At 46.9% G+C, this 27,074-nt stretch overlaps 1 protein-coding gene across 2 annotated transcripts in view; it reads right to left on the bottom strand.

Moving 5' to 3' along the window:
• Positions 1 to 27,074, bottom strand: part of MND1 (meiotic nuclear divisions 1) — a 1,036,840-nt gene that overhangs the window by 92,276 nt on the left and 917,490 nt on the right. For both annotated transcript variants that reach the window (XM_069631298.1, XM_069631299.1), the window contains one exon: positions 791 to 835. In XM_069631298.1, coding sequence (XP_069487399.1) covers positions 791 to 835 — 45 coding nt within the window. The remainder of the gene's footprint in view (positions 1 to 790; positions 836 to 27,074) is intronic.

The raw sequence follows: 27,074 nt of genomic DNA, 5'->3' as shown, positions 1-27,074 counted from the left end.
GTGTATTGTACAGCCATCCTAGATGAGTTATTTGCCTGCTGCCATCACTGCAAATAAGAACCATGTAAATGTTACACAAATACAGCCTTACCCTACATATGATGACATGAGGTGTAATGTTTGAGATGGAAATATTTTCCCTCCAAGGAGGTAAATGCACCTGCCCAAGTATACAAATGGCCCCAAACAACCAACATACCTTGCATGTGGTTCATGCGCATATGTTCCACTCTACTAATACAAGGTATCAATCTGGAAAACCCAATGTCCTCATTATTGAATATAAATTAATTTTTCCAAAGGATAACATGACTCTGTCCATTATTTCCATATGGTAATCATCTGTAGACTGGTCTTCAGCACTGACATTAGTAATAGCACTCAATCTTGTCTCTTCTAATACTCTCTTTAATGGCTGACTATCATCTGAAATTTCAATTGGAGTTTGCTCTTCTCCTCTCTAGATGTTCTAGGTTATTATATTATATTAACCAGGACCTGTAGACCTGTAGGGGCAGCAGGTGCAAAGTCTTCAAGCTACTGCCACCGCTGCTAGTTCTATAATCGCATCCTCACTCAATTTCTGTTTTCCAGCAGACTAAGATCTAGATAACCCCCCTAGGCACAGGCACATTATGCCACTCCACGGACAAGCCCAGGCACTGCGATACTACTACAGTGGTGAGTATAAAAGCAAATTAACATATCTTAACAAATGATTATCGAGAGCTTGTAATACTTTAAAAAAAGTATATGCACGCATGTGCACACATTAAAACATTGACCATACCTGTCCATCTGTTCACTGCCTCCTTTGCTATTTTGTTGGCTTGGCCTGTAAGAGAAAATAGATGCTGTATTCATCAAACAAGCATGCAATTACATTTTGGAAGACTGGATCGCATTTGAAACCTCAACATTTTTCCCATTCACGTACGTGTTTTTCATTAAAAAAAGATTTTCATAAACTGCTAAGTGGAAGCCAAGAGGTGTGGTGGAAAACTGCATCAGACTGACCCTGGCAGTTTAGAGAATCTTCTTAAAAATTAGACTTTCAGACAAAGCTTGATTTTCATTGATGTTTCTACCTTCAACATCGTTACCTCATTGCTCAATTCTCGCCTTCTACCAAATATTAAAGGTGAAAGTAAGAAACTGTCTTTTTCGTGAGCACAAGACGAGGAGCAAGTGTTTAAAATATTTGCATTGTTCATAATGTTTAATCAAATGAATAACATGAAATGCCCTTTAAGGAAAGGCACTGTATATCATAATGTGTTATTACTTTAAAGCTAGCATTAGTTGCACTTGAGCAAGGAAGGGAGAGGTGTGTGGTGACTTGGAGGGTACCCAAACAAGATACTTCTTACCCTTTTAAGTCTACACAATCTCTGACTTTAGTTTGCCTGTACCAGAAAATATTACACACCTATGTGTGTCACAATGACTTCCACCAACTGTCAATGTGACTCCAGCCACCAAGTTGTCTGATCTTTGGCAGGTGGCAAAAATTATCCTTATCCTGAAGGCTGTATAAATAGACAGTGAAGTAATGTGAGTAACCAAAGGTTATCTCACCCGCTAGTCCTTGGAGACTTGTCATCCAGGTGGCCAGGACATGGCCATCGCTTGTGGATCCTGTTCCTGGGGGTGGACCAGTGCGGGAGGATCACCTAGTTGAAGGTTGTTCGGGGAATGATGGTGAGCTAGCCAATGGTGAGACGCAGTATTCACCCTTATCTTGTTTATCGAACCCATCCTATGTTTTAGGATGCTCCGAAATCCCAACTCCCCACCCTCCTTTTTACACAAACACTGGGCCGAGGAAGAGGATGATTGAGGATAACAACACTGGCTTGCATACATCGTACTGGCCATGTCCCACTAATCGGGTCAGGCAAAGTCAGGCACTTAATCCTAAGCGCATACACCTGATACCAATTAGCTCTCCTCACACAAATAAAAGGCAGAAACCAAAGACACACTCTCAGCAATGCGGAACACGATAACAAGCAGAACTTTCGGGACGAAAGCACACCTACTGGAGCAGAGCAACAGACCAAGGGACAACAGCAAAGGACCGTAAACCCCAAGGCTTCCCTATTAGAGGTTGTTGCCTCTGACAAACCACGAAAGACGCATGGAGAAGGATTGATCCCACAATTGAAGATTGCATTGTGTTTCAAGGGTGCCACCAACCCTCACGGGTGAACGGCAGAGTTGGGGAGGCAAGGTCAAGCCTGTGGTACTAGCCTTGACTCGAAAATAGGAAAACTTCAAACAAGAGCGAAACGCACGCAGCTGGTGAGTTGGCAAGCGAACTGAGGGACCGGTGTGTGTTTAAGTGAATGAAGTGGCAACATCCACACGTGTGCAGCCTTCACTTGTGATTAGAGGAGGCGCGAAGAAAGGCAGACCTATGAATTCATTTTAATGTAAAGAACAGCTAGGAAATCAGCGATAATAAATAACGGAGTGGTCCAGTGAAAGGAAGTAACCTACTGAAAAGGCTCCGTGAAAGGTACTTTGTTGTAAGCTAGAAAGCGAATGAACAGTAAAAGTAAGAAGATTAATTCCTAGAGAAAGGAAGAGTGAAAGTAATACAGTGAACTTTGAGTCGACGCTGCCCTGCATGGTCTGACAAATAAGCAACGCACATTCGAAAGTCTTCGACATCGGAAACAGGTCCGAGCCCGACTGAGGGAGACCCGAAGCTTGTGTTGAAAGTTATTGTGAATGGTCCAAGCATGACAGAGGGAGACCCGAAGTGAAATATGTTTGGGGACAGGAGCTCCCCTTGCAACTTGTGTTGAAATTTATCATAGAAAGGGCTGAGCCCGGCAGAGGGCGATCTTTTGGGAATGTTTTGGATAAGACATTATTTTGGAAGAAAGAGAAAGAGTCTTGATCGTGGAAGCCCAGGCGGGCCTCGATCCACAGCTTTTAGAACTATATATATTGTGTTGAAAACCGAGCCAGAGTGTGTCATTCTGCCTACACGGATCGCCTTACTCCATGAGGCCGAACGTGGGGAGGAGATCTGGTTCAACCACATTATCAATTGAACACTGATTTTTTCTTTTGCAGACATTTTTCCTTTTCACACTTTTTGTACAAGAGGTAGGGCAGGCATTAGGTTTTTGCTAGCATAGGCCTTTTTGATTTGACAGACTCCACTAGGACTGCGTTATTCATTATTTGATGGTCAAGACTGCTACCATCTTAGTCATAGGGCAGAAAAGGAGTTTTTCCAATTCCAACCATTTAAATAAAGGTTTTACAAATTGTACCTATTGTGTCAGTCTCTGCTTTTGATACCATGCCTCGCCTACAGTACTCAAATGACCCTTTAGGCATACAAAACACCCATTTAGAATCTTCACTCAAATGTGGCCTAAAAGGCACATTTTCCAACAGGGAAAGGCACTTGGTCCATTTAGTGTGGGCAAGGTAAAAGACATGACTAAATTACATTATATGCATAGACAATATTGAATTTGCCTCCTTCCAAATTGATTCAATCGGACTGCCACCAAGTTCCATTTATAATATAGTGTGGTGCATGCTCCAGAAACTCTGAGTCAATATGCTGACGTATAAAATGTTTATGTATTGTTCAGTCGGGTATAGAGTAGATCAAGTTGACTGTGCCAACTCTGGTCAGCCTAAGTGCGGAATTTTATACAGTCTACAGGGGTGGTTTTGGCACCTTTGTTCTTCTGCTGGTTACGATTTGCTCTTATACCCACTAACACAGGGTATGCTTTGCGCTCTAACAAGTAATGGAAATTCCTTCTACTCCTTGTAACATATAGCTGTGGTGATGTAGAAGTTCTAGGATTGCATTTCACTTCCAATTCAGATCCATTTCAGGATTGTGGCAACCAGTTTTCTCTTCTATTCCACCAAAATTTCTCAGAATACCTGAACAGAAAATCAGAGCTAGGAGAAAGGGTACTATACACTGCAAACCATGCAGTGTAGAAACAGTTACTCACCAAAGGGGCTATTGCACTGCTAGTCCAGAGTCCTCTTTCAGGCATACTGATGGGAGTCCGCCCCACACAGACAGAACCAGAGCCTTTTTCCACCACAAAACCACCTCCCTTTAAATCTGAAGCATGCAAGGGTGTGCCGGGCATGACCGTCCGCGCTAACTCCGCCTGACATCTTGCCCATCAGTCCTTTACTCACTCATCAGCTACTACATACTAACCAGTTTGCCTGGGAAGGAGGGTAATTTGGTTGGAAGAAAAGGGACTTTGGGCTAGGAAAACAGTAGTCACTTTAGTGAGTAACTTTCTTATTCCCATCTCCCGTCCCCTTACCTCCGTGCTGATGGAAGGTCTTATCTAGCAACGGAAAACCCTGGGGAGGAGGCAGTCTAATAACTGGGAAAAACGTTTTTCGAGGAACTGCCTGTCCAAACATAGCCTTGCATAGGCCCTGGAGCTGGCATTGAGACAGTAATGTTTGCAGAAGGCTGACGGCATAGACCATGTTGCAGATATTAATGCTGGAAGGTGACAGAGGCAGCCTTACCTCTGGCCGCATGAGCCTGAAGTCCCTTTGAAATCAGAAGTTTGAGGTTTATAACAATGATTAATGGCAAACACTAACTTTCTAGCTATGTTTGCCTTAGATGCTTGGGTACCGGAATTCTGGCCCCTGAAGTTAACAAAGAGAGAACCCAACTTCATGAACTCCTTAGTTCTACAGAAACAGAATTGAAAGGCTCTCCTAACAACCAGATAGGGCAGTACAGTGTCTGCCAGAGATTTAGGGTCTGGAAAAAATATGGGTAGGACAACTTCCTCATTAATATGAAAAAAGGAACCCACCTTAGGTAAAGGCCATGTACATTCTCAGCACAACTTTGTCCTTGTTAAAAAAAATGTTTCAAAAAAAGGATTGGCGACCGAAAAAGCTTGTACCTCGCTGACCCTTCTTGCTGATGTAAGGGCCACCAGAAAGGAAACTTTACAGCAAAGAAATGTTAAATCCTTATCGGCAATGAACCAAGGCAGACAACATATTAAAGTCCCACGCAGAATATGGCTTCTTAACAGGAGGGTAAAGTCTCACAGGGCCCTTCAAGTGTCTTCAAACAACAGAGATTGACGAGACAGAAAACTCTTGCATATTATAATTGGTTATTTATAATGCGCTTAATACCCGGAGGTTTCTAAGCGTGGACCCGGGGATCGAACCTGTGTTGCTCTGCATCGTCTTGCTTCCAAGGCGAGCACACTGTCCGTGAGCTATCCTCCCGAGACGAGGATATTGCGGTAAGAGACCAGTGACTGAATTTAAGCCATTTAGCTTTGCATTGCATTGCAAATGGGTAGACAGCTTTCTGGCCATCTGTATGCTCCACAAACTCTCGGAGGACAAGCCTACATGCACCAAGGTCAGGTTCTCTGGAACTAAGCTGCAAAGCTCTGCAATCGAGGACAAGAGTGTAGAATATTGCCCTTTTGATGCTTTACGCCGTGGGAGTCCAGGAGGGGGATGGAACCCTCCGTCTGAAAGCTTATCAGGTCAGAGTACCAAAAGCAGGGTTGGCCATTGAGGGGCTATTAAAATGAGACTGGTGTCCTTGGATCCTGCCCCACTATGCAAGAACTTTGTGCGGTAGAGCAACCAGAGGCAACACATCCAGGAACGCTGAGTCCCATTGAATGGTCAGAATGTCCCCCCAGTGAATGCGCTCTGATCCCGTATAGGGAGATAAAGAAGCCTTCCAATCTGTCGCAAATAGTTTGGTTGGGTGCCCCAAGCATAGAAAAATGTGAAGGAGGACAAGTGTTTGATTTCTCATTCGAGATTGGAATTATTTAATCTGCGCAGGAGATAGTCTCCAGTCTTCAGGACTCCCTATAGCTGTACTGCCTTGAGAGAGTTCTGATGACTCAAGGCCCAATCCCAGTTCCTAATAGATAGAGATAAAAGATCTTGTGCCCCCTAATTGCTTAGATAAAACCTTACAGTGGCGTTGTCCCTTTGCATCAGTACCGATTTCTCCTGAAAGCTCAATAGGAATGTACAAAGGTCACTGACGATTACCTGAAGTTCTCAGAGGTTGATGTGCTATATCCTCTTGTGTAGATACCACAACACGTGGATCTTTAGTCCTCTCAGATTGGCTCCCCCGTCCATTAGAAATGAGTCTGTGGTGATGCATTGCTCATGCCCAATTTCTTGGAAGAGAACCTTTCGGGAGAGATTCTGAGGTTTGGCCCTCCAGGCAAGATCTTGCATCACAGTCTGGGGAGTCAGCATATGATTGATTGTTATACCTGTAGCTTGGTTCCAGGAAACTGCCATATGAAGTTGTAGCTGTATCATCCTCTTCCAGGCCTGAGGGATGCACAACACACATGCCACCATAAGCCTCATGAGTCTCTGGAACCACAAGGCTGAGGTGCGTTGTTTGCTTTGAAAAAGTCCTATTGCAAGCTTTATGTCGGACATGCGGAGGGGTAACAGGACGCCCATATGAACCCAAGGAAAGTAAATTTGAAGGTTGGCTCTAGGGTAGAATTCTTGAAGTTGATGGAGAACCTGAGGTTGAAGACATCCACCAGCATCTGGGCTTGCCACCAGCGCCTCCTGAGGAGACCCTGCTCTCACCAGCCAATCATCCAGATAGGGATAAAAATGAATCCACCAGAGATGAAGGGCACTGGCCTCAGCACGCACAAGCTATTTGAACACTTTTGGAGCAGCGTTGAGTCCGACGGGCAGAGCCGGGATCAATCATGTTGGGTCCCAATGGAGAATCTGAGGAATTTTCATTGGGTTTCCCTGATTGGGACAGGGAGGTACGCTACTATTATTCGTTTATTTATTTATTAACATTTATAGAGCGCACAGCAGCCCTGAGGCATTGTGGCCCTGTTACAGATAATCATTACTGGTTACAGAAAAAAGCATACTTAGTTACATGACAGTGTGTTTGGATATACATACTTTGTTACAGGCATTACAAAAGACATGCAGAGTTCCAACAGGCGTGTGGAGGAGTGTTTAGTTGAATAGTGTGGTTTTGAGGCCTTTGCAGAAAGCTGCGAGAGAGGTCTCAGCTCTGAGTGCATTGGGCAGGGCATTCCAAAGTTTGGGTGCTAAGTGAGGAAAGCCGATCCCCCCCCCCCCCCCCTGCTTTAGCCCTTTTGATGGGCAGGATGCGCAGTTGGTTGGCGTAGTGAATTCTCTTGGGACCGCTTTGAGGTCCACAGCACAAAACCAGTTGTTGTGAACAGATCACAGGATTTGGGCAAGTGTGATCATTTTGAACTTCTCGTTTGTGTGAGGAAGGCATGGTATCACAAGTAGACACTGACACAAGAGCTGCAAGTTTCAAAAACGTTATTGATGGGTTTAAAGGGGTTGGAAACCTCCTATCTTGACCTATAACCAAGAGGGGAGTATTCTCGACCATCAAACAAAAAGAAAATACAGTCCTAGTCAGTCCTTAATCAAAATAAATCACCTATACTAACGCCTTCCCTCTTTCTAATACAATAAATGTGTAAAGGGAATGTGTAATGCAAAAAAGGAAAATCAGTGTTCAAAAGAAATGTCAGCATGGCTGAGTTAACTCCCTTTCCCACATTTTGTAGCACTGGGTAAGGTGGCATGCTTGGACCTTGTGACACACTGTGGCTTTGGACAGAAGGCTACAGTTTGTTTCATGGTCCAGGGCCCACTTGGCCTTCCACGACAAGTCACTAGTTTGTCTGCTGGACCTCTTGGCTTTCTTGCACTCCAGACCAGGTCACCTTTTAGCTTGTAATACCATTCAATAAAAGTTAGTTTCCTTCTGGTTACCACAATTCAGTATAGGTTTCCCTCCGTCAGGCTCAAACCTTTCAATCACAATTTGTGGGGGTTATCTTCCCCAAACTTCAATCACACGTTTATAGGCTTCCCTCCATCGGGCTCAAGCCTCCATTCACTTTCCTTCCACTGTCGAAGACTTTCAAAACTGCGAGGCTTTTGCTCTTACCTCGGCATGACCACTTGGACCTTCTTTCCTCAAACATCACTTTTCCTCTCCTACACACCAAGGCATCTGGGTAGATGTAGTTTCGAGCAAAGTACTTATTTCAAAGTTCAAAGATGTCTCTCACATCCGGGTTTCCCTCTCCTCGGATCAAACCTGACAGTTCAAATCTTGCATCTCAGTTTCTTTCTGTTCCCGCCACTTCTACAGCATCAGACATTTCACAGAGACTTTCGATTGGGCAATCTTCTTTCGCCGGACCACTCTTTGTTCCTTTAAGTTAAAGTTCTTTACAATGCTTTGCTTTATCTCGCGCAACCTTCATTCGTCAGATACTGTTGCCGTCAAGTTTCATTTAACACAGACCGGACTTTCAATGCTTTCATCAACTCACCGCTGTGTTAATTCTTTTTAATGGCTTTGATCCTGAAGTCAAAGCTGATACCACAACAGTCGCTGCACCTCCCCAACACTGCCGTTCACTCAGGAGGGTGGCTGGTATCCTTGAAACACAAAAGAGGGTTGTCGCTTTTCTCTGACTGGGCTTCCTTGTGCAACCTTCAAAGCCCTTCTGAAGCAGCAATCTCTCAACAGGGTTTCCAAGATTTCTCCGTACCTCGGTTCCGTCCCTCGGCCTGTCGCTCTGCTACACCTGTTTCGCCATCGCCCTGGAAGAACTTCTCCTTCTCTTGCATCGCCTTGCCCAGAGTGTGTCTCAGTGTTCCACCTTTTAACCATGTGGGGAGAGCTAATAGGTAGCAGGTGTATGTAATTAAGATCAAGGACCATGCTTGATCTTATTAGCGGACATGTCCAATGTATTGCATGGGTGGTACTCCTGTTAGCCTCAAACCTCCTCTTCCTCGGCTCAGTGTTTGTGTAGGAAAGGGGGGATATGGGAAGTGTAAATATCCTATAAAATAGGATAGGACACTGGTATTTGGAAAGGGGGATACCATGTCTCGCCATTGGGCGTTCTTCCCCAACTGCCCGAGGACCCCTCACCCAGGTGATACTCCAGCATTTGTCCACCACCAGGTTCTGGATCCAAAGGCGAAGTGCCCTGGCCGCCTGAGTAAGGGATCCCCGGGGTCTAGGCAGTGAAAGACCCTCTGGTTTTTCACATTGGGAAGAAAGAGGTTGAGGAATGAGAGGTTGAGAATAGCCCTCAGGCCCATCTGGTTCTTCTTGGGCACAGAGAAGATCCTCGATTAAAATGCTTGACCTCTCGGGTCGAGGGAGACTGGCTCTATCGCTTGCATTAACAGCAGGTTGTTGACCTACTGTAAAAGGTGTTCTCTTCTCCTCCTCTAATCCAACAGCAGACGATAGAGGAAGGACAGGGATACTTTAGTGAATACTGCTGATAAAATCCAGGTATCCTGGAAGGTGGTCTACCAGCGATGGGGAAGGAGGGTGAGCCTGCAGCTAACTGGATTCAGGTGGACCTGTAATTCCCAGTCATTGCTTCTTTGAGCTGTCTTGTGCAGTGGATGAAGTGTTTCCCCAGAAGAAGCACTTTGTTGCAGTTTGGGCATGTTTCCCCCTGTGGGAGCTAGGGGAGCACTAGGGGCACCTAACATTCCTATATTGGTAGCCCTGAAACCCAACACACACTCTGTCTGGATTCTCTAAGAAAGTAGGACCGAAGAAAGGGCTTCCGGCCAGGCTTGGCGAAGACCACTAGTGATTTTGCAGTATGGGTAGAAGTCTTGCGTTTATGTTCCTCATCTGTAGAAATGTGTGAAAAAGAACCAGACTATTAAAAGGGAGATCCACAATGCTGTCCTTTACCTCCGGGGATATGTTTGTGATGTGTATCCATCCCACTCCGAGCATATCTGCACATATATCCATTGTCTTGCTAGCGATATCAATGTAATGTACCGTTGCTCATAGGAGGTCTTGCGCTATGATTTTACCTACCACTAGACCTGATTTGAAGGCTTGCTGTTTCTTAGGGAGGAACAGAAAGGCCTGAAAATTACTCTATGGTTAAGGTTGCACAGGGGCACACTGCCCCCATGCAGCGCCAGTCCTATGGAAGTGATGGGCACTTTCTGGATAATATTTCTCCAGATTTCAGGCTTTAAAAAGCTCTCTGTTCGCTCAAGCCCTCACATAGCCTACAACGTGCCTAAGCTTTCTTTTCCATACTTACACCACACATACACTGGGTTACAGGTTTAAATCAAATACATTTCATTTGACTCTTTATGCTGCTTCTTTGGTCCCCCATGCATTGGGCTTTGATCTTCACAACAAATCACAGGGTACTTTGTGCTTGCACAGTTCTTATAGGATTCAGTACATCCTCTAGATACTTTGCTTTGTCACAATTGTTAAAGGACTTGCAACAAATCATTGGATTCTTTGCTTTGAGCAAACATTTGCAGTGTTACAGGATTACTCACTGTCATGGTGCTTCCTGAGGACAGTGTCTTTTGGGTCTTGAACTCCTTACCTCTCAGGATCAGCACAGATTCAGACAATGGTGATCTGGTTGTTCTGAGGTGCAGTGTATTCCCTCTGGTTCTATCGGCGGTGAACACAGTGCGACCGGTTGGTGAGGCTGAACAGGGAGTTTCAGCTGGTCAAGTCCACCAGGTGCTGTGAGGCACACTCATGGGGACTCGAGGACAAGATGGTTCCGTTCAGAGTCTGCTCTCTCAGATTTAGGAGATTCTGGCGCAGAGTGGTAGGTCCTGATCCACTGCAAAAGTCACCGCCAATGTGCCCTGGAAGTGGGTAGAGGGCAGAGCTCTCCTCTGCCTTGGACATCATCTTCTTCACCCAAGACTGTGGGCTTTGGAAAATACAACTCTCCTAAAATAGGTCCAGTGAACCCTTCTTAGGTGTTATTGCAGACTGACTCGAAGGTGAATAGATTAAAGCTAGCCTGCCTTAGTGGTTCAATTCCAGCTCTTGTAAGAAGTGGACTTTGCCCTTCTGACATCACACCCTAACTGCTTTGCTCCAGAGGAAGTGGTGGGGACAGGAAAAAGAGAGAGGCAGAGGCAAACAAAATGGAGGATGTCTCCTTCCACTAACAGAGCCCATCTGTTTACTCTAATCCCGTCGCCTTCCCGTCTCACTAGGAACAAAGGCCTTTATAGGTGCAGCACCTTGGTGTAAGGCTACTTCTTTTGAATGGGTGTGCTCCTTTGATGCCTGGGCCCAGGACATCTGCCTGTTGTGCGTTGGTATCTAGCGAAGGGTGATACCTGCCCTCACAAAGAGATCAAAGAAGAGGCATGGCCATTCAGGTTTGTGTCCTGCCATTTGGCAGTCTCAACCTGTCTGGCTCGAATACAAATCACCTTCCCCAGCTGATTCACAGAAGCCAACACGTGTGATATCGATTTGGATGTGGTGGCCATGATCATATATACTGCCAGGCACTATGCCTAAACTCAGGCATAGCTTTATTTTAGAGTTCATCCTGCCACCATCATGTGTCCCTTATGATCATCTTAGTTTTGGTACATGGGGCATATCTTAAATGCCGCCCCTGCACTGCAGAGACTTGGCTGTTGCTGCAGCTGTTCAAAAGGGCACCTGTGACCTTTGAACCTGCACTGTGTCACTGGTAGAGCAGGTGCTGCAGGACGGGCAACTGAAACAGGAGGACACAAGTACACTATGCTTGTGGCATGGAGCTTACCGAAGGGGATTAGCAGATTCCCCCGTCCAGAGACGGAATTACCTGCATCTTTTTATTTATTAATACAAATAAAAAAAGCCAGGGCTTTGTACCGTTGCTCGATGGCAATTCCTCACCCGCCCCCAGCCAAAAAGGTTGAGACTCTCTTTTGTAAGGGTCTGTCTCATCCTCCTGATTAAGGTATCGACTGAGGAGGCCATCTGCCTTGGAGTGCTGTGACCCAGGTCTGTTTTGGATGTCAACATCCAATCCCTGTAGGGATTTGGCCCAATGCAGTTACTTGGGATTCTCTCCATGCATGGCTATAGACCACCTAAGAGGTCTGTGTTCTGTTTGGACAGTAAAGTGAGACCCAGCTTGCGTACCACTCACACCACCGCAAATGCCTCCTTCTCAATGGTGGCCCAGTTGTGCTCTCGCTTGGTCAAGCACCTACTCAGGTACGCACATGGTTATTCTACCACTTCAGAGTTCAGTTGGGCTGGCATTGCACCTTTGCCAAATTCACACGGGTCTGTCTGAATGATAAACTCTTGCCCAAAGTCCAAGATCAAAAATGGGGCCTGGCATAGGTCATCTTTCAAGCTCTGGAAAGAGGACAGGCAGACAGGGGTCCAGGTGACATTTGTCCGTTTCTTTGATGTGACATTATTTGGAGGGTGAGAGGGACAAGAGAACTATACCCCTTTATAAGAGAACGCTAATAACCTGTGAGGCTTATGAAGGTCCACACTTGAGTCTTGTGGTGGGGATTCTGGAGAGGCTGTTTCTTAATGCCACCCACTTGGTGTCCTAAGTAAGTCGCAGTACCCTGCGCTATATGGCACTTGGAAGCCTTGATAGCCAAGCCAGCCTTCAGCATGGCTCAAAGCATCTGTTTGAGACGGGATAGATGGTCTTCCTATGTGTGGCTGAATACAGCAACGCATTTCAAGTAGGCGAGACTGAAGTCTTCCAGCCCTGTCAAGACCTGGTTCACTATCCTCTGGGAGGTGGCAGGGGTGTTCTTTAGTCCAACCGGCATGACAGTGAACAGGTGATGCCCTTCTGTGGTGGAGATAATTGTCCTCTCTTTTGCTTGATCATTCAGACCTACATGCCAGTAACCTACCGTGAAGTCGAAACGTTGAGCCCCAGGCAGTCCACGCTAAAGCAGACTTCTGTTTTCCTGCTACTGGACTTTTTAGGGACCAGTACCACTGGGCTAGCCCAGGGGCAGCAGGAAGGCTAGATAACCCACAAGGCCAACATCTTAGAAACGTCCATCTTGATAGTGTCCTTGAACTTGTCAGACATCCAGTAAATCCTACCTTCCACCGGCTTGCTATCCCTGGGGTCGATATCATGGACACCGATCAATCTTCCCTGGACTGCGCGAGAACAGTCCTTCGAACTGATCCAGCTGCTGCTGGCAGTCCTGCAATTGCTCTTCGGTGTAGTTTGGGGAGATCTAAACTCTTTCTAGAATCCAGACAGTGGGCTTGGCGTCTAACAAGGCTGGGAGGGGATCAGTCTTCTCCAAGTCTCATCATCAGTGACCAGAGTCATCACCAAGTCATCCCGGCTGTAATGGGGTTTCGGCAAGTTGATGTGGAAGACCTGATGCATCTGCCTCTGGGCCTTTGTGTTAAGGAGGTAGTTAACCTCATTGATTTTCTCCAGTCATGCAAGGCACTGAGATTGACTGGTTCCATGATCCAGACCATAAGGCCTGGCGTGCATTGGTGGCCTTCTGGCCATTCCAGTTCTTCATGAGCTCCTGGCTGGCCTTCAGGTTCTGGGTGCTCTGCTCTCCACTTGGCCATTTTAGATCAAAGGCCACACACATAGTCCACTATGTCTTTGACGGTCTTGTTGAACCACTCAACAAGCCCATCTGGTCTGTGGGTGGAAAGCCGTGGAGAACTTGAGGTTACTCCACACTCCACCCACATAGCCTTCATATGAGCGGATATGAAGTTGGATGCCCCGTCAGAAATTATTTATTTAGGGAACCCTGCACTAGAGAATATCCCAGCGAGGGCCTTCACCACCACAGGGGCTTTGATGCTCCGCAAAGGTACAGCCTTGCAGTACCAGGTGGCATGATCTACCACTACCAAAATGTACCCGTTCCGTGGGGAGTTTTGGGGATCCAAGGGTCCCACAATGTGCATACTTATCCTCTCGAAGGGCAGCCCAACCATGGGTAGAGTTATGGGGGCAATCGGGCTCTGGCAACTTTAGATGTGTAAATAAGGAGTCAGATGATTACTTTCTACACAATCACCTCATCACCCAGAACTAGCAATCCGATGATGACCCGGCACATGTAGTCCTGACAAAATGGACTGTGTGCAGTAAATCCAAAAACTTTTTCATCAAATGTATTTATTCAAATCAATTCAAATATCTAAAACATATAATACCGACATCACACAGTGAGACAGCAACACTAAAACTAAATCTAAAAAAGCATAACCAAAAATTTACAGGACACAAAAGATATTACATCGAAACATACGACATTCTAAATGTCTCATAAAACATCATCGATCCCAACATGTTTCTGTTCATCAAGCCCAGTGTAGGGAGAACATTCTTCAGGGGAATATTTGTAAAATGTATAGATTTCTTCAACACCGTGTTGAGAGGGTCTTTTCTAACACCAACAATGGAGGGCCACTGTGCCTAAAAATCAAAGAAAAGTGTATACTAAATGATTCTGGTGCAAGGTTCAAAACATACAAATCCGATTCTGTAGATCCATAACACTGAAAATAAATATCAGAGTATCAGATGCTTGGCAAGTGTGGTAAGACCAGACACATTCTTAAATATTTGACCCCATCTCAGGCCAGTACAAATGGACAGTCTGTCGGTTGTCTTAGTCATTCCTAGATATGGCACGTGGACCGCCAAATGCTGGCTGGCCCTTGCCTCAGAGTTCTTGTGCTCTCTGTACAGGGGACCATACTCCCAGTACACCCTGGACAACCTAGGGGCTTCCCTTGGACCTGCTGCTCTGCCTGCTCACACAGATATACCAAAGATGGGCAGTCGCACTGTGCCTGACAAAAGTCACCCCTACTCTGGCCCCCAGGTAAGGACAAGTCACTTAACTCTGGGCGACCCGTGAGGCCTGAAGCTACTGTGTCCTCCACCTCAGGTTCTGTTTCTATGCCTGTTGGCAACCTTGAGGTCATGGAGTATGATGCCTCTGCAGTAGGCACCTTAGTGACCACCAGACCCTCTCCAGCAGGAGCAGGTGCCTCTGTGGACTCTGGGTCAGGACTGGGTAGTGCTGACAGGGCCGGCCTTTCGCCTTCTCCAGCCGGAAGAGCCCCTGGACCCATCATCCGCAGAGCAGCTTCTCAAGCTGCTTCTTTAAGCTTAGAACATGTGATTGCTGCAATGTTTTCGGCATTTGCGGGAGGCTTCGGACCCTCGGGACACCACTGTGCCTGCCCTGTGCGAGGAACCCTGGGACTCACTATCACTGTTGCTCTACTCAGCTGTTTCCACATCCCCCAGGTGCATGGACACAGGGCAAGGGGATACAGCTAGCCGCTGGCCCCCTGGTGACCATCCATCACCCCCTGGCTGTTTGGAGGCTTTTTAACAATTCGGCTTTCCTAACCTTACTGCCACGAAGGGAGTCCCCTCTCTTGACAAAGTTCTTGCAAGACACTTGCTTTCAAGGACTGTACAATGCTCATGTCAAGCTCCATGGTTGTAAAAATATTGGGGCAGTAAAAACAAACGTTAACTGCACACTTTTATATTGACTAGCTGAGTTGTAGGCACAGTCCATCTCAAACCCCACCTCTGCCACCAGTGTGATGAATTGGATTCTGCTCTGCAAGAGTACAAGGATGAGTAGGGGTAAAGATGTCCACTCAGCCCTCACACTTCTACAAACCAAATCATAAAAGGTAAAACAGGCAATGTTTAGCAATATACCTCCTTGAGCTTTTGTGGTAACATGGGCCGAGGGAAGTCTATGCTCTTAAGAAGAGTGTGAATGTGATGCAGTAGCGACCCAAACACAATAATGCAGTCCAAAATAAAGGGAACGTCCAAGGTTGTATAAATATATATATATATATATATATATATATATACTTTAATTAAACACACCATCTGCAACAGAACTATCTAGAAAACACTGTACAAAACTCCATTCCTGTAGAAGACCAGAGAAGATATAACAGACGAAAGTAGCACTTCGAGCATGAATACAAGGGTGATAGGCAAATAACCAGCCACAAAAAGGATGTGTCTTTGGGTGAAAGAAGGTGAACTAGTGATCTAACCAGTTTCTAGGGCCCAAGTGGTCCGAGGGGGCAATTAGTGGTCAACAGTACGTTGTTTCGGTGTAGAATCCGGTTTGAACGTTGATGCGGGCAGATCAAGCTCGATTTGAGCACGGTTGATTGTGTGGCCCAAGTAGCAAGTGAGTGTCGAGCAGTGGTGAATGCGGTCCCTCTGTGTGGTTCAAAGGGTGGCTTTCAGCATTGCAGGTCGGGGCATTCACCAGGATATCTTTGAGGTTGAGCTGGGCCGTGTCAGGTTGTAACCGCTGGGAAAGGTCGAGGAGTGACGCTCCCACGGTTCGAGTCAGCCAGCGACGATCATTGAATCGGTGAACTGGTTGCTGCGAGGTGTGGTTCGGTGGAGCAGCCATTCCAGAGTTAGTCAGGTTGAGTCGTGGTTTTAAACCCTGGTTCTATTCAGCGTGTGACTCTCCAGCAGTTCGGGTCGGTCCTGGTGTCAAGCAGTTGATTTGAGCCTAGCAGGTGACAGGCTCAGCAGGGGCACAATGTGACAGGCTCAGCAGGGGCACAATGCAGCTTCACAGAAGGTTCAAGAGGCAGGTGATCTAGTTCGAATGGGTGGAGGAGCTCAAACGACAGTGCCAACATAGTCCCACTAGTTCTTTTGGCGGTGAACATGGTGCAACTGGTTTGGTGAGACAGAACATGGAGCTTAAGCTGGTCTAGGCTCCGGATGCTGTGAGGCCCACACTCAGGGGTACTCAAGGACAGGATGGTTCCATCCATTCAGGATCTGCTCTCCCAGCTTTAGGAGATTCTGGCCCAGAGTGGCAGGCCCTGATTCACAGCAAAAGCCTCCTCTAATGTGCCCTGGGAGTGGGCAGAGCAATCATGTGCCTTGGACGGCTCCTTCACCTCAGGCTAAGTGTTTTGGAAAGTACAACTCTCCCAAAAGAGGTCCAGTGAATTCTCCTGCTCTGTTTTTCCAGAGTGAATCAAAGAAGGGGTGGGAAACCCCTTCTTTTAAAGAAAAAAAGTCCATAAGTGATTGGACTAAAGCTAGCCTGCCTTAGTGGCCCAATCCCCGCTCTTGCAAGAATTGGACTTTGTCCTTCTGACATGACACCTAAACGAAGGGTTGATTTGCTTATTCTGTCACCAGATAACACATATTTTCCATTTATCGAAGTAACAGTGCCTCGTGTTTGGTTTCCTAGATTCCTGTAGGATGTCCATGCATCTCTGTGGCAGGTTGAGATGTCCAAACTCTTTGACTTCAGGAGAACATGCTGCTAAGTTTATTGAGCTGGGTTGAGGATGCACTGTTTGACCTTGGTGCTGGGATAGTAGATTGTGCCAGCACGGGAGTCTGATGGGTTCGCACACCTCTAGTCTGCGTAGGTGTGGGAACCACAGTTGCCTCGCCCACATGAGAGCAACTAGGATGAGCGTCATCAATTCCCTGTGCATCTTGTTGACCACCTTCCTCATGAAAGGGGTTCGTGGAAAAGCGTAGGCAAACATCCCTGACCAGTTCATCCACAGGGCGTTCCCCCTGGAGTCTGGCTGAGGGAACCTGGATGCAAATCCTGGGCACTGCCTGTTTTCGCTTGTGGAGAATAGGTCTATAGTGGGGAAGCCCCACTGTGAGAAGATGTCTTCTACGACTTCTCTGTGTAGACACCATTCGTGCTCTTCTGGGAGGGGATCTCTGCTTAAAGCGTCTGCTAATGAATTGAGATCCCCTGGAACATGTTGAGATGACAGGTAAATGTTCCGTGTGAGTGCCCATGTCCAAATCTTTTGGGCAAGCCTGGACAGATTTGGCGAACAAGTCCCTCCCTGTTTGTTTATGTAAAACATCGCTGTCATACTGTCCGTTAGGATCTGTACTGACAGGTTCAACAGGTGGGGTTCGAACGCTCGAAGCGCTCTGAAGACTGCCAGGAGTTCTAGCAGATTGATATGTTTCTTGGCCACTGAGTGAGACCAGAGACCCTGAGCTGTGTGGTGGAGGAGGTGTGCTCCCCACCCTGATAGGGACGCGTCTGTAGTGACTACAGCCTGTACCTCTGGATCGTAAAAGGGTTTCCCCTTTGACAGGTTCTCTCTTGTCCACCAGTGAAGACTTTGTACAAGTGTTGGCGAAAGGACCACTAGATCGTCACACTGACCACTTGCCTGAGACCACTGTTTCGACAACCATTCTTGCATGGGTCGCATGCGCAGGCGCGTGGGGGCCCAGGTAAATACATGACACCATCATGCCTAGCAAACGCATCGCTTTGCGCACCCTTATCTGGCGACCGGGCTGATATAGAGGAATTTGCAGTAGTAGATTCTGAATTCTTTCCTCTGATGGAAAGGCCTACCCCTCTTGAGTTTTTAGTACAGCTCCTAGGAACTGCTTGGAGGTGCTTGGAACCAGGCTTGATTTTTTCTCATTGATAGAGAAACCCAATTCGAAGAGGAGGTCGATTGTTCTTTGGATGTTTGATCTGCAAATTACTGGGGTCTCCCCCGTGATGAGCCAGTCGTCTAGGTAAGAGTACACTGGGATTGCCTCCCTGCGTAGGTGTGCTGCTGCCACCGCACCTTGAACTGGTAGTGCCGACTGTCCACCTTGAAGCGCAAGAATATTCTGTGCGCTGGGAACATGGAAATATGAAAATAGGCATCTTTCATGTCCAATGTTGCCATGTAATCCCCCCTTTTTAGGAGGGGGATTACTTCTTGGAGAGTAGTTATGCGAAATTTTTGGGGCTTGACACACTTGTTTTCAGGGCATAAGTCTAATACTGGGTGCATTGTCAAATCTTTTTTTGGCACAAGGAAGTAAGTTGAATAGATAACCTTGTTTACCTGGTTGCCCGGGACGAGTTCTATCGCGTCCTTTGCAAGAAGATTGACTATTTCCTCGAGGAGGATCTTCTGGTGGTCCAGTGAATGTATCTTTTGACGTGGAGGGTGGTTGCGGGGGCGCTCTAGCAGTTCGATGCAGTATCCTGCGGACACTGTGGACAGCACCCATCTGTCCGATGTGATCCCATCCCATGCTTGGGTAAAGTTGGAAATGCGCCCCCCTACTGGGGATGCATGGGAAGGGACCCTGAGCGGAACGTCACTGCTTTGCGGGAGGCGTACCGCTGCCTCTGCCGGGGCTGCCTCTTCCTCTAGCACAGGCCCTCTTGTTACCTCTGCCGTAACTTTGGGTAGCCTGCTGGTTGCCACCCCATGATGTACCCTGTCCCTGTGAATAATTGGAGCCCCACTGGGAATTTTGTCTGCGTGAGCGGCGAAAATTACTATTCCCTCTTTGATTAGTGGGCTTATTAGTCAACTGTCCTAGGGACTTTAGAGTATCATTCTCGTCTTTGGCAGTTTTTAGTGCGTCCTCTACCACTTTGCCAAACAAGACATTCGGTTCCACCGACATGTCAATAAGGGTTGCCTGGGTCTCGGGTTTAAACCCTGACTGTCTTAGCCAATCGTGCCTCTTAATGACAGTGCTTTCTGCAAGGAGCCGTCCTGCATTATCTGCGGCATCAAAGGTTGTCTTCAGAAAGCAACCGGACACGGCTCTACCCTCCGACGCGATTTGGGCCAACTGACCCTTTAGTGGTTCCGGTGCGGAGTCAATGAGAGCAGCTACCTGCTCCCACTGGTGGCAATTATAGCTTGCCAGCAGATAGGCGGTGTTGGCGATCCTTGCCTGGTAAGCAGAAGTGGAGGCTACTTTTCTTCCTAAACCATAGATTCTTTTGCTCTCCTTGCCTGGGGGAGCCTCCGATGATGATAGAGGTGTCCCCGCTCTCTTTCTGGTGTTAGTGATTACCAAGGAGTCGGGCTTGAGTTGACCCCTTATGTAAACGGGGTCTGACTGGGCGGCCCTGAACATCTTCTCAATTCTGGGGTTTACAGCCTTAGTGAGATTAGGATTGAGAAGGGAAGGAACAATTCTACATTGGATTGATTTGAGAATAGGAATGGCTTGAGCAATGGGTCTTTTGTCCCCCACTAGCTCCTCTGCAAAGTTCCTCTCTTCCTGCACCCCCTGCGTATCTATGTGGAAGTGCTCTGCAGCTTTAGGCTGATTTAGAAGGGGCTGGTTATCTATAGGTGAGTCAGAAACCTCTGGTTCCTTGTTAACCGGGGAGTCCATATTGTAGACCTCCGCCTCGTCTTCCTCCTCCTCATCCTGGCCCTCGTTATCTCCATAATACTCGACCCCGGTTTGGTCATCCAGCACCATAACGTCTGGGTCATCCTCATACTGTTGGTAAGGCTGAATATGGTAAGGGTCTGAAGACAGTCCCTGAGATGGAGTATCAAGCCGAGATCTCTTATTAGGAGGGTGGGGGTCCTTGGATCCTGAAGGAGTAGCATTGTTGTGGATTTTTTTCATAATAATTAGCTAAGGAAGACATTCTCCTCATCACCCTGTCATCACCCTGTCTATGTCCTCGGTGCTCCATTCTCTGGAACTGGGGATGACAACCTCCTGATGAGGTTCCTCTTCTAATCTCATATCGTAAGAAGTGGGAAGGGTGAGCCTGGGTGAAGTCACAGGGACAGGGGTCTTAGATTTGTCCCCATCTGATGACTTGTGTTTGTCCTTGTGTACCTGGGGTGCAGAAGTTGTAAGTGTAGACCTTTTCTGCTGTTTGTCCCCTTTCCCGTGAGTGGAAGTGTGTTTCCCTGACGGTTTGGCCTTTTCAGAATCTTTGGACGCCTGGCGTCGAGATTCGGGGGTACTTTCTCTCTCCTTAAAGTGCGTACGTCGGGACTCGGAGGCAGACGCCGAACGGGCTGCCGGAGCTCACTTTGGGTGTGCGGCTTGGGGATGGAGATCGGACTCGTCTCCTGACGAACGAACCTCCGTTACTTTAGGGAGCGAAGCACCCTTGGCAACAGTGGACAGCTGCCGTGTGTCGTACGGCGATCTCGACCTGGAAAGCCCAGAGGACACCGATTCAGTGAACCGCTCTCTACATGCCTCTTTCTTACGAGAACTTGACACGAGTGTCGAGTCTCGGTTGGACTTAGTGTGTTTAGGTGTAGAAGAAAAAAGGGTAGCGCTCGTGTCGCCGGGTGTGCTCCCCATAACTGCCCTTCCGGACAATCCTCCGAGGTCGGGGACTAGCGCTTGGGTGTCTTTCGACACCCCTGTGCCGTCGCCGTCCGAATGGGCGGCGTCGCTGCCATCACTGAAGGCACCCACCGCTTCCATGGCCTCGAGCTGCCTGGCGTGGTGGGCCCAACGTTTAGTGGAGCGGTCCTTGAGGGTTTTAGCTTTAAAAAGCTTATGCAGTTAGCTTCGGGGTGGTCCCTCGGCAAGCAGATATTACAGGTGGCGTGTTTGTCAGCCCAAGGGTACTAGCGGTTGGACTTGGGGCAAAATTTAAATGGAGTACTCTCCATATGCCACCTTATGGCAGCAGGCTAGTGTGTGTAGGAAAATAAAGAGTGTAGAGTATGTTTCCACCCCCCACTCTCCCGACTTGCAGGGCCGAGGTCAGAGGCCTTCCAAGTCCCGGGCCGAGGCCAGTGGCCTTCCAAGGCCCAAAGTCCGTCGTGCAGCTCTCGACGGTTGTTTGTTCTTCGGACCGGCATCGATCTTCGATGTCTCGACGTGGGAGTGAAAGAACAGGGAAATTAATATTGATTTTTTTGTCAAAATGGCTTAAAGCCAGGGAACTCGAGCGCAATGCTTCCGACAAGTATAGCGGAAAAACCAATCTGAGGGACCTACACGCATGAGGGATCAGTGGACGTTACACTAGGGATAGTATTACCGGCATGCCCTGTGTCGAAGCCCATTTTTGAATTTCGAAAAACAAACTGTAATACTCTGCAGCTTTCACTAGATGTCGGCCTATGCACAGCATGTGATCTAAGCAGATTCCACAAGCCTCAGAAAACATATTACCAGCGACACAAATCATGGACCTGCAGGGAGCTGCACCCAGGGAGGAGAAGGGCCTGTGGCCTAGGAGGGGATGTACAGTATCTCCAAGAGATGCCCTATGGCGGCAAAACAACAGAGGGAAAGTGGTTATGCCACTCGCATTATTGCACACATCATTGACACATTTACATTATCTAACACATACAGAGAATGAGGTACCTGCACCCATAATGAAGAAACATGGTTCAGGTCCTAACCTGGCAGTACACATGGCCGAATTCATGAGTAATTGTCTAACATGCAAAAAGTTTACCGCAGGTCATACATTGAGGGTAGTGAGAGGAGCCATACCTCACCTACTTGGTCCATTCCAACATCTCCACGTCAACATGATCCAAGTCTGGAGGGTACTGTTACTTGACAGTGGTTGTGTGTCCATGTTCCCGTTGGATCAAGGCTAGTCCTTGTTCTCTACCCGATGCCCTTAGAGTGGCAAAACTCCTGGTCCGGAAAGTATTCCCACAATGGGGCATGTGCGAGGTCCTGCAACCTGACAACGGCCCTCACTTCGCCAATGAGATGTTCCAGCACATTACAACCTTGCTGGGCATTCAACACAAATTCTCCTCTGTTCATCACCCACAAGCGAATGGAACGTGTGAACGCCTCAATGGCCTACCTAAAGAAGCCATAGCCGAGACTAAAAAGAGTCAACAAGAACTGGTTGCATTGCCTACCCTTAACCCTGTACGCGCTGCGCAACAAGCCTGGGTCCGACCACCATTTAAGCCCACACATGGTGGTAACGTGCCGCAAATGCATTGGGTCAGGAAATGTATGAATATGTGACTTCCTTGCGTGCTAGTGTCTCTTATCTCTCGCCAGATACAATGACACCAGGAGGGGCCTGAAGTCGGCGAGGAAAGCAACAGCATCAACAGCCCAGAGGATTTACTTAAACAGCCACCTGTATACCCAGGAGACCAAGTTCTCCTCCGCAATTTCTCTAGACATTGGGATGCACATAGGTTCACGGGTCCCTATACAGGAGAAAAAGTGACAGACAGCATTCAAACTAACCGTAAAAAGTGTCTGGAATCATTAGGGAGACATGAAGCCCTACAAAGCTGTGGCCTCACCTGCCAACGATATCAACAGGGCGAACGATCCTCAACAAGAAGAGCAAAGAGACCATTTGGAATAAGCACTGCTAAGCAGATGACACCCAATCGTTAATCGCTCATGTGCAGCAGAGTTAGGACAAGGACTTCCTCCACATCCAGACTGAGGGTACACTGTCTGTTATGTTTCTTTCCGCACACATTCATTGTGAAAGTTCAACTGTTTTATTGCATTTCTTCCATGCTGGCCACTGATTCACACCCGGATACCTTCCAAGGTCAATTTGTCCAATTTATTATAAGGTCCAATAGATTCTGAGCACGTTCTCCTGATGTGTATTATCACATTTTCATAGCATATTTGAACCAAGCGTACCCACAACTCGGTCATTGCAGTCCTCATAGATCCGAGAATTAGGACTGTGTGAGAACAGCTATTAATTTTTGCCATGACAGATTATATGATTAACAGAGCTTGAACTATTACAACACTGACTTGTTAACGCTCATTTTTTGTGCATTTCAGGTAGGCAACTGATATCTTCAAGCTGCACAAGGATCCAAGCAGCACAGGTATATGGAAAGGGTTTTAAAAACATGCTCATCTTGTCTTGTCTCTTATTTCAAAGTGTTGTTGATGCATTTGTCTTTTGGCAAATATCTCTTGTGTCTAGTGAAACCACTTTATCCTCTATTAACACTACCCCAACTCCAGCAGGTGGGACGACCATGTCAGGTGGACAAGGGAGCACTGTAAGGAGAGGTAAGCACAGTGCTGACAGGCATGGGAGGGGTGGACCTATATCTCACTGACACTGTGCGAGCGTAACAATATGTGATACAAACACACGACCAAAGTAGGCAAGGAAACCACTGAGGAGAGCTGCTGTGTCTACTCAATAATCCCCTATGTCATGAGTGCCTCCAGAACGTTTATAGCAACTGAAATACCAGCAGCAAGAGCACAATGCCTCATGTACCTATCCATGGTTGCAGCCCGAGGAAAATTCCAAGGAAAGCAGCATCATTGAGATGGACGTCTCAAACAACATTCCCCTATGAAGACAGTTATATAAAGACTCTTGACATGATGAACAATTACCGGCAGTTAGACCAAGCTATACAATACATAACTGATGGCCTGCAGAAGGGAGACACAAAGACAATAACACCAAAGAAACTACCATGCCCGAAGAGGGAGTCAGGGGAATAGGAGGTGAACCAAGATGTTGGGAAAGACCACAGATGCTGGTGTATGGCCAAGTATACACAGCAGAAGGATGGAAAAAAGGAGAAGCAAGAAGCAAAGCACACATCCTAGTACAAACACCAGTTAAAGGAGAAAATGACAAGTGCCTGAAGGAATGGGATGCGAGCACTAAATTGCTCACCTGGGTAGACAATGAAGCTGAACCAGTGCCCATAATACCACTGAAGAAACCAGCATTATGCTACCAGAATGAAGGTGCAGTAAATGTTGGAGATAACAAAGAGAAGCATCCAGCAATGAAGGTCGGTACAGCAGTATTAATGGACCACTATTGGGTGTGTGGATCCAAGGCATACGAGAAGCTGCCACCAAACTGGGGAGGAGTTTGTTTGTGGTTCACATCAATATGGCAGCACTGGTAGTGCCACAGTAAGGCCTGAAGATAGACAACCTCCCTCAATGGACAATAGCAAAAGAAAGAAGAGGTCCGTGGAAGTAGAAGAAAATGAAAGAAAGAAACGGTCTGTAGAAGTGAGTATAGTGAAAAGAGACAACTATTTCACATTAGAATCAGAAGCATCATTAGATGATGTACCACCGGAACATCGGTTATTCAGCAGGACAGGAATGTTTTTCGCGTCAGGGGTTCCAGCTATCCAGACATATACAAACGCATAATGGTTGCAGATAACCAGATGAGAGCTGATGCAGACAAACTCTACAGTCAATGGCTTCAATGCAATAAAAGAAGAGCTCCGAACAGTAAGGTTAATGGCACTCCAAAACAGATATTTTCCAGATCTTCGCACAGTAATGGAAGGAGGAGTTTGCGGCAAGATCGGGAGTTGCTGTTGCACATTCGTGCCTGCCAATGACTGAGAGAATGGCACAATGACAGAATCAGTGACAAGATTATCAAAGATGCATGCCAAGATGGAGGAAGAAGCCAAAGGGAGAGGAAAATACCAAAGATGGTTGTCACATATATGGTCCTGGATACCATCATGGCTAGCAGACGGACAGAAAGTATTACTAGAGGCACTAATATTAGCACTAGTGGGACTGTGTGTGGTGAAGATCTGCATTACACAATGCCACAGAACTACTGAGAAGACAATAAGGATGAAGGTGATGATGGATAGGAGTATGGAGAAAGAAAAAGACAAGATAGTGGAAGAACGAAATAGCCTGAGAGGCAGGATAAAAGAATGTCCACTGTTCCCGACTGAGATGATGACATTCGTCAATCCATTCAACAATAACAGATACTGGGGAAATAGGTGTGGTGTAACCCAGAAGGAGAGTGTAGCTATGTGACTTGGTGTTTCGATGATCATGCACATTACTATGGACATCTTGGAGGAGTAACGAAAATATGGCTACCAAAAGCAAGAGAGTCGAAGTACAGAGGATTGGTCGACCGGAGGGGGACTGAAGAGGGGGTCCCAGGAATGCCTCTCTCACCCCCATAAGCATGACGGCCTGAAGAGTTAAGAACGCACAGAGCCACTTATTATTCGGACAACCCCCAGGAGCACCAATGACTGACACGTATGCAGAAAGATATTCACTCAGACAGCCATTCCAACCTTATCCAGTGAATGTCTTTATGGATACAGGTGCCTCAACAGTGATCATGGATCCAAATGCCATAATGCAGAACACTGACTAAATTCCAAGAAACCACTGTGCTGATGTCCTTAGTGACACCACGGCATAGTAGCGTTAGTCAAGAAATACACTCGCAACCATTTAAAAAAAAAATGTTTTTATTGGCATTTATATCAAACATTGCGACAAGTGACATGAGTCACCAATATTATGCTGCATTTGCAGTGCAACATATGAACATAAACAAACAACTTTTACGACAAGTCTTCACATTACACTAAACACACATTCTTATACATGACGAACATGCGTACACAGTTCTGTAAATAGAGGACAGATACATATACATACTGTGAAAGCTTTATTATTTTCTCATTAGCCAAGTGCAGAAATGCTGAACGCAAGGCAACAAAAAATGCAGAGCAAGCTTGCAGATGCTCATGGCAACTAACCCTATTTAACTACAGGATTACATAAGAGGACTGGTAGGATCAAATACGACTAACCTATAGGTAATATAGAGCGATATAAGTGTGTAGAAATCATACAAGTCTAATGAAAATCACATAAGGCCTCAAGCCACAGGACGAGAGATGGGGGTACAGAATCAGGCTGCACAGAGCAGGAAGGCCTGACCTCACAGACAAGGTCAGAGATGAACAGCACATTCCAAACTTCAAACGACAAGGGGTCAGCTGCAGAAAAGCAGAATCAATCAGCATAATTACAGACCCGGAGAGCTCGATTTTGTGGGCCACAACCACGTGATGCAGCCGAGCTAGACAATGGGTTTTCACCGGCAGTGGGAAGACGAACAGTTCTCAGCAACCCAGATGAGAAGTCAAACATGAACAAGTTAACAATGTTGCAATGTGGAGAGGACTCCCATAGGCAGAAGTGGTGTTGCTACCAGAAAACTTAGTCATTTCACATCAACTTGAAGAGGTGCACAGAGGGCTGAGAACCGACCTTAGTCCCAGGCCTGAGGAGACCAATTCAAACCAATCAGGGGATAGAAATCCAGAGGTGGATGGCAGGGGGCAAGGGCCAATGGTAATCCTGTAACCCTGCAACAATGTAATAGATAGTTTCTTGGGGACGGGGCAGGTCAGCCACCTGACATGGAAGAACCAGTAGAGTAAGATGAGTAAGATGTATATGTTAAGATTTTTTGTACCGAAGTACAGCACAACCAACACCCAAAGGCAACCTGGCGTTAAGACTGAATAACACTATTAAAGGAGGCAAGTGTTAGAACAGTAAGGTTTTTAGAGCCTTTCTGAATCGCCAATCGGAGGC

This window comes from Ambystoma mexicanum, chromosome 6q (genome assembly GCF_040938575.1).
Source record: "Ambystoma mexicanum isolate Mex_15411 chromosome 6q, UKY_AmexF1_1, whole genome shotgun sequence".
Taxonomy (NCBI): Eukaryota; Metazoa; Chordata; class Amphibia; order Caudata; family Ambystomatidae; genus Ambystoma; species Ambystoma mexicanum.
This window is presented reverse-complemented; position numbering and strand designations above follow the sequence as displayed.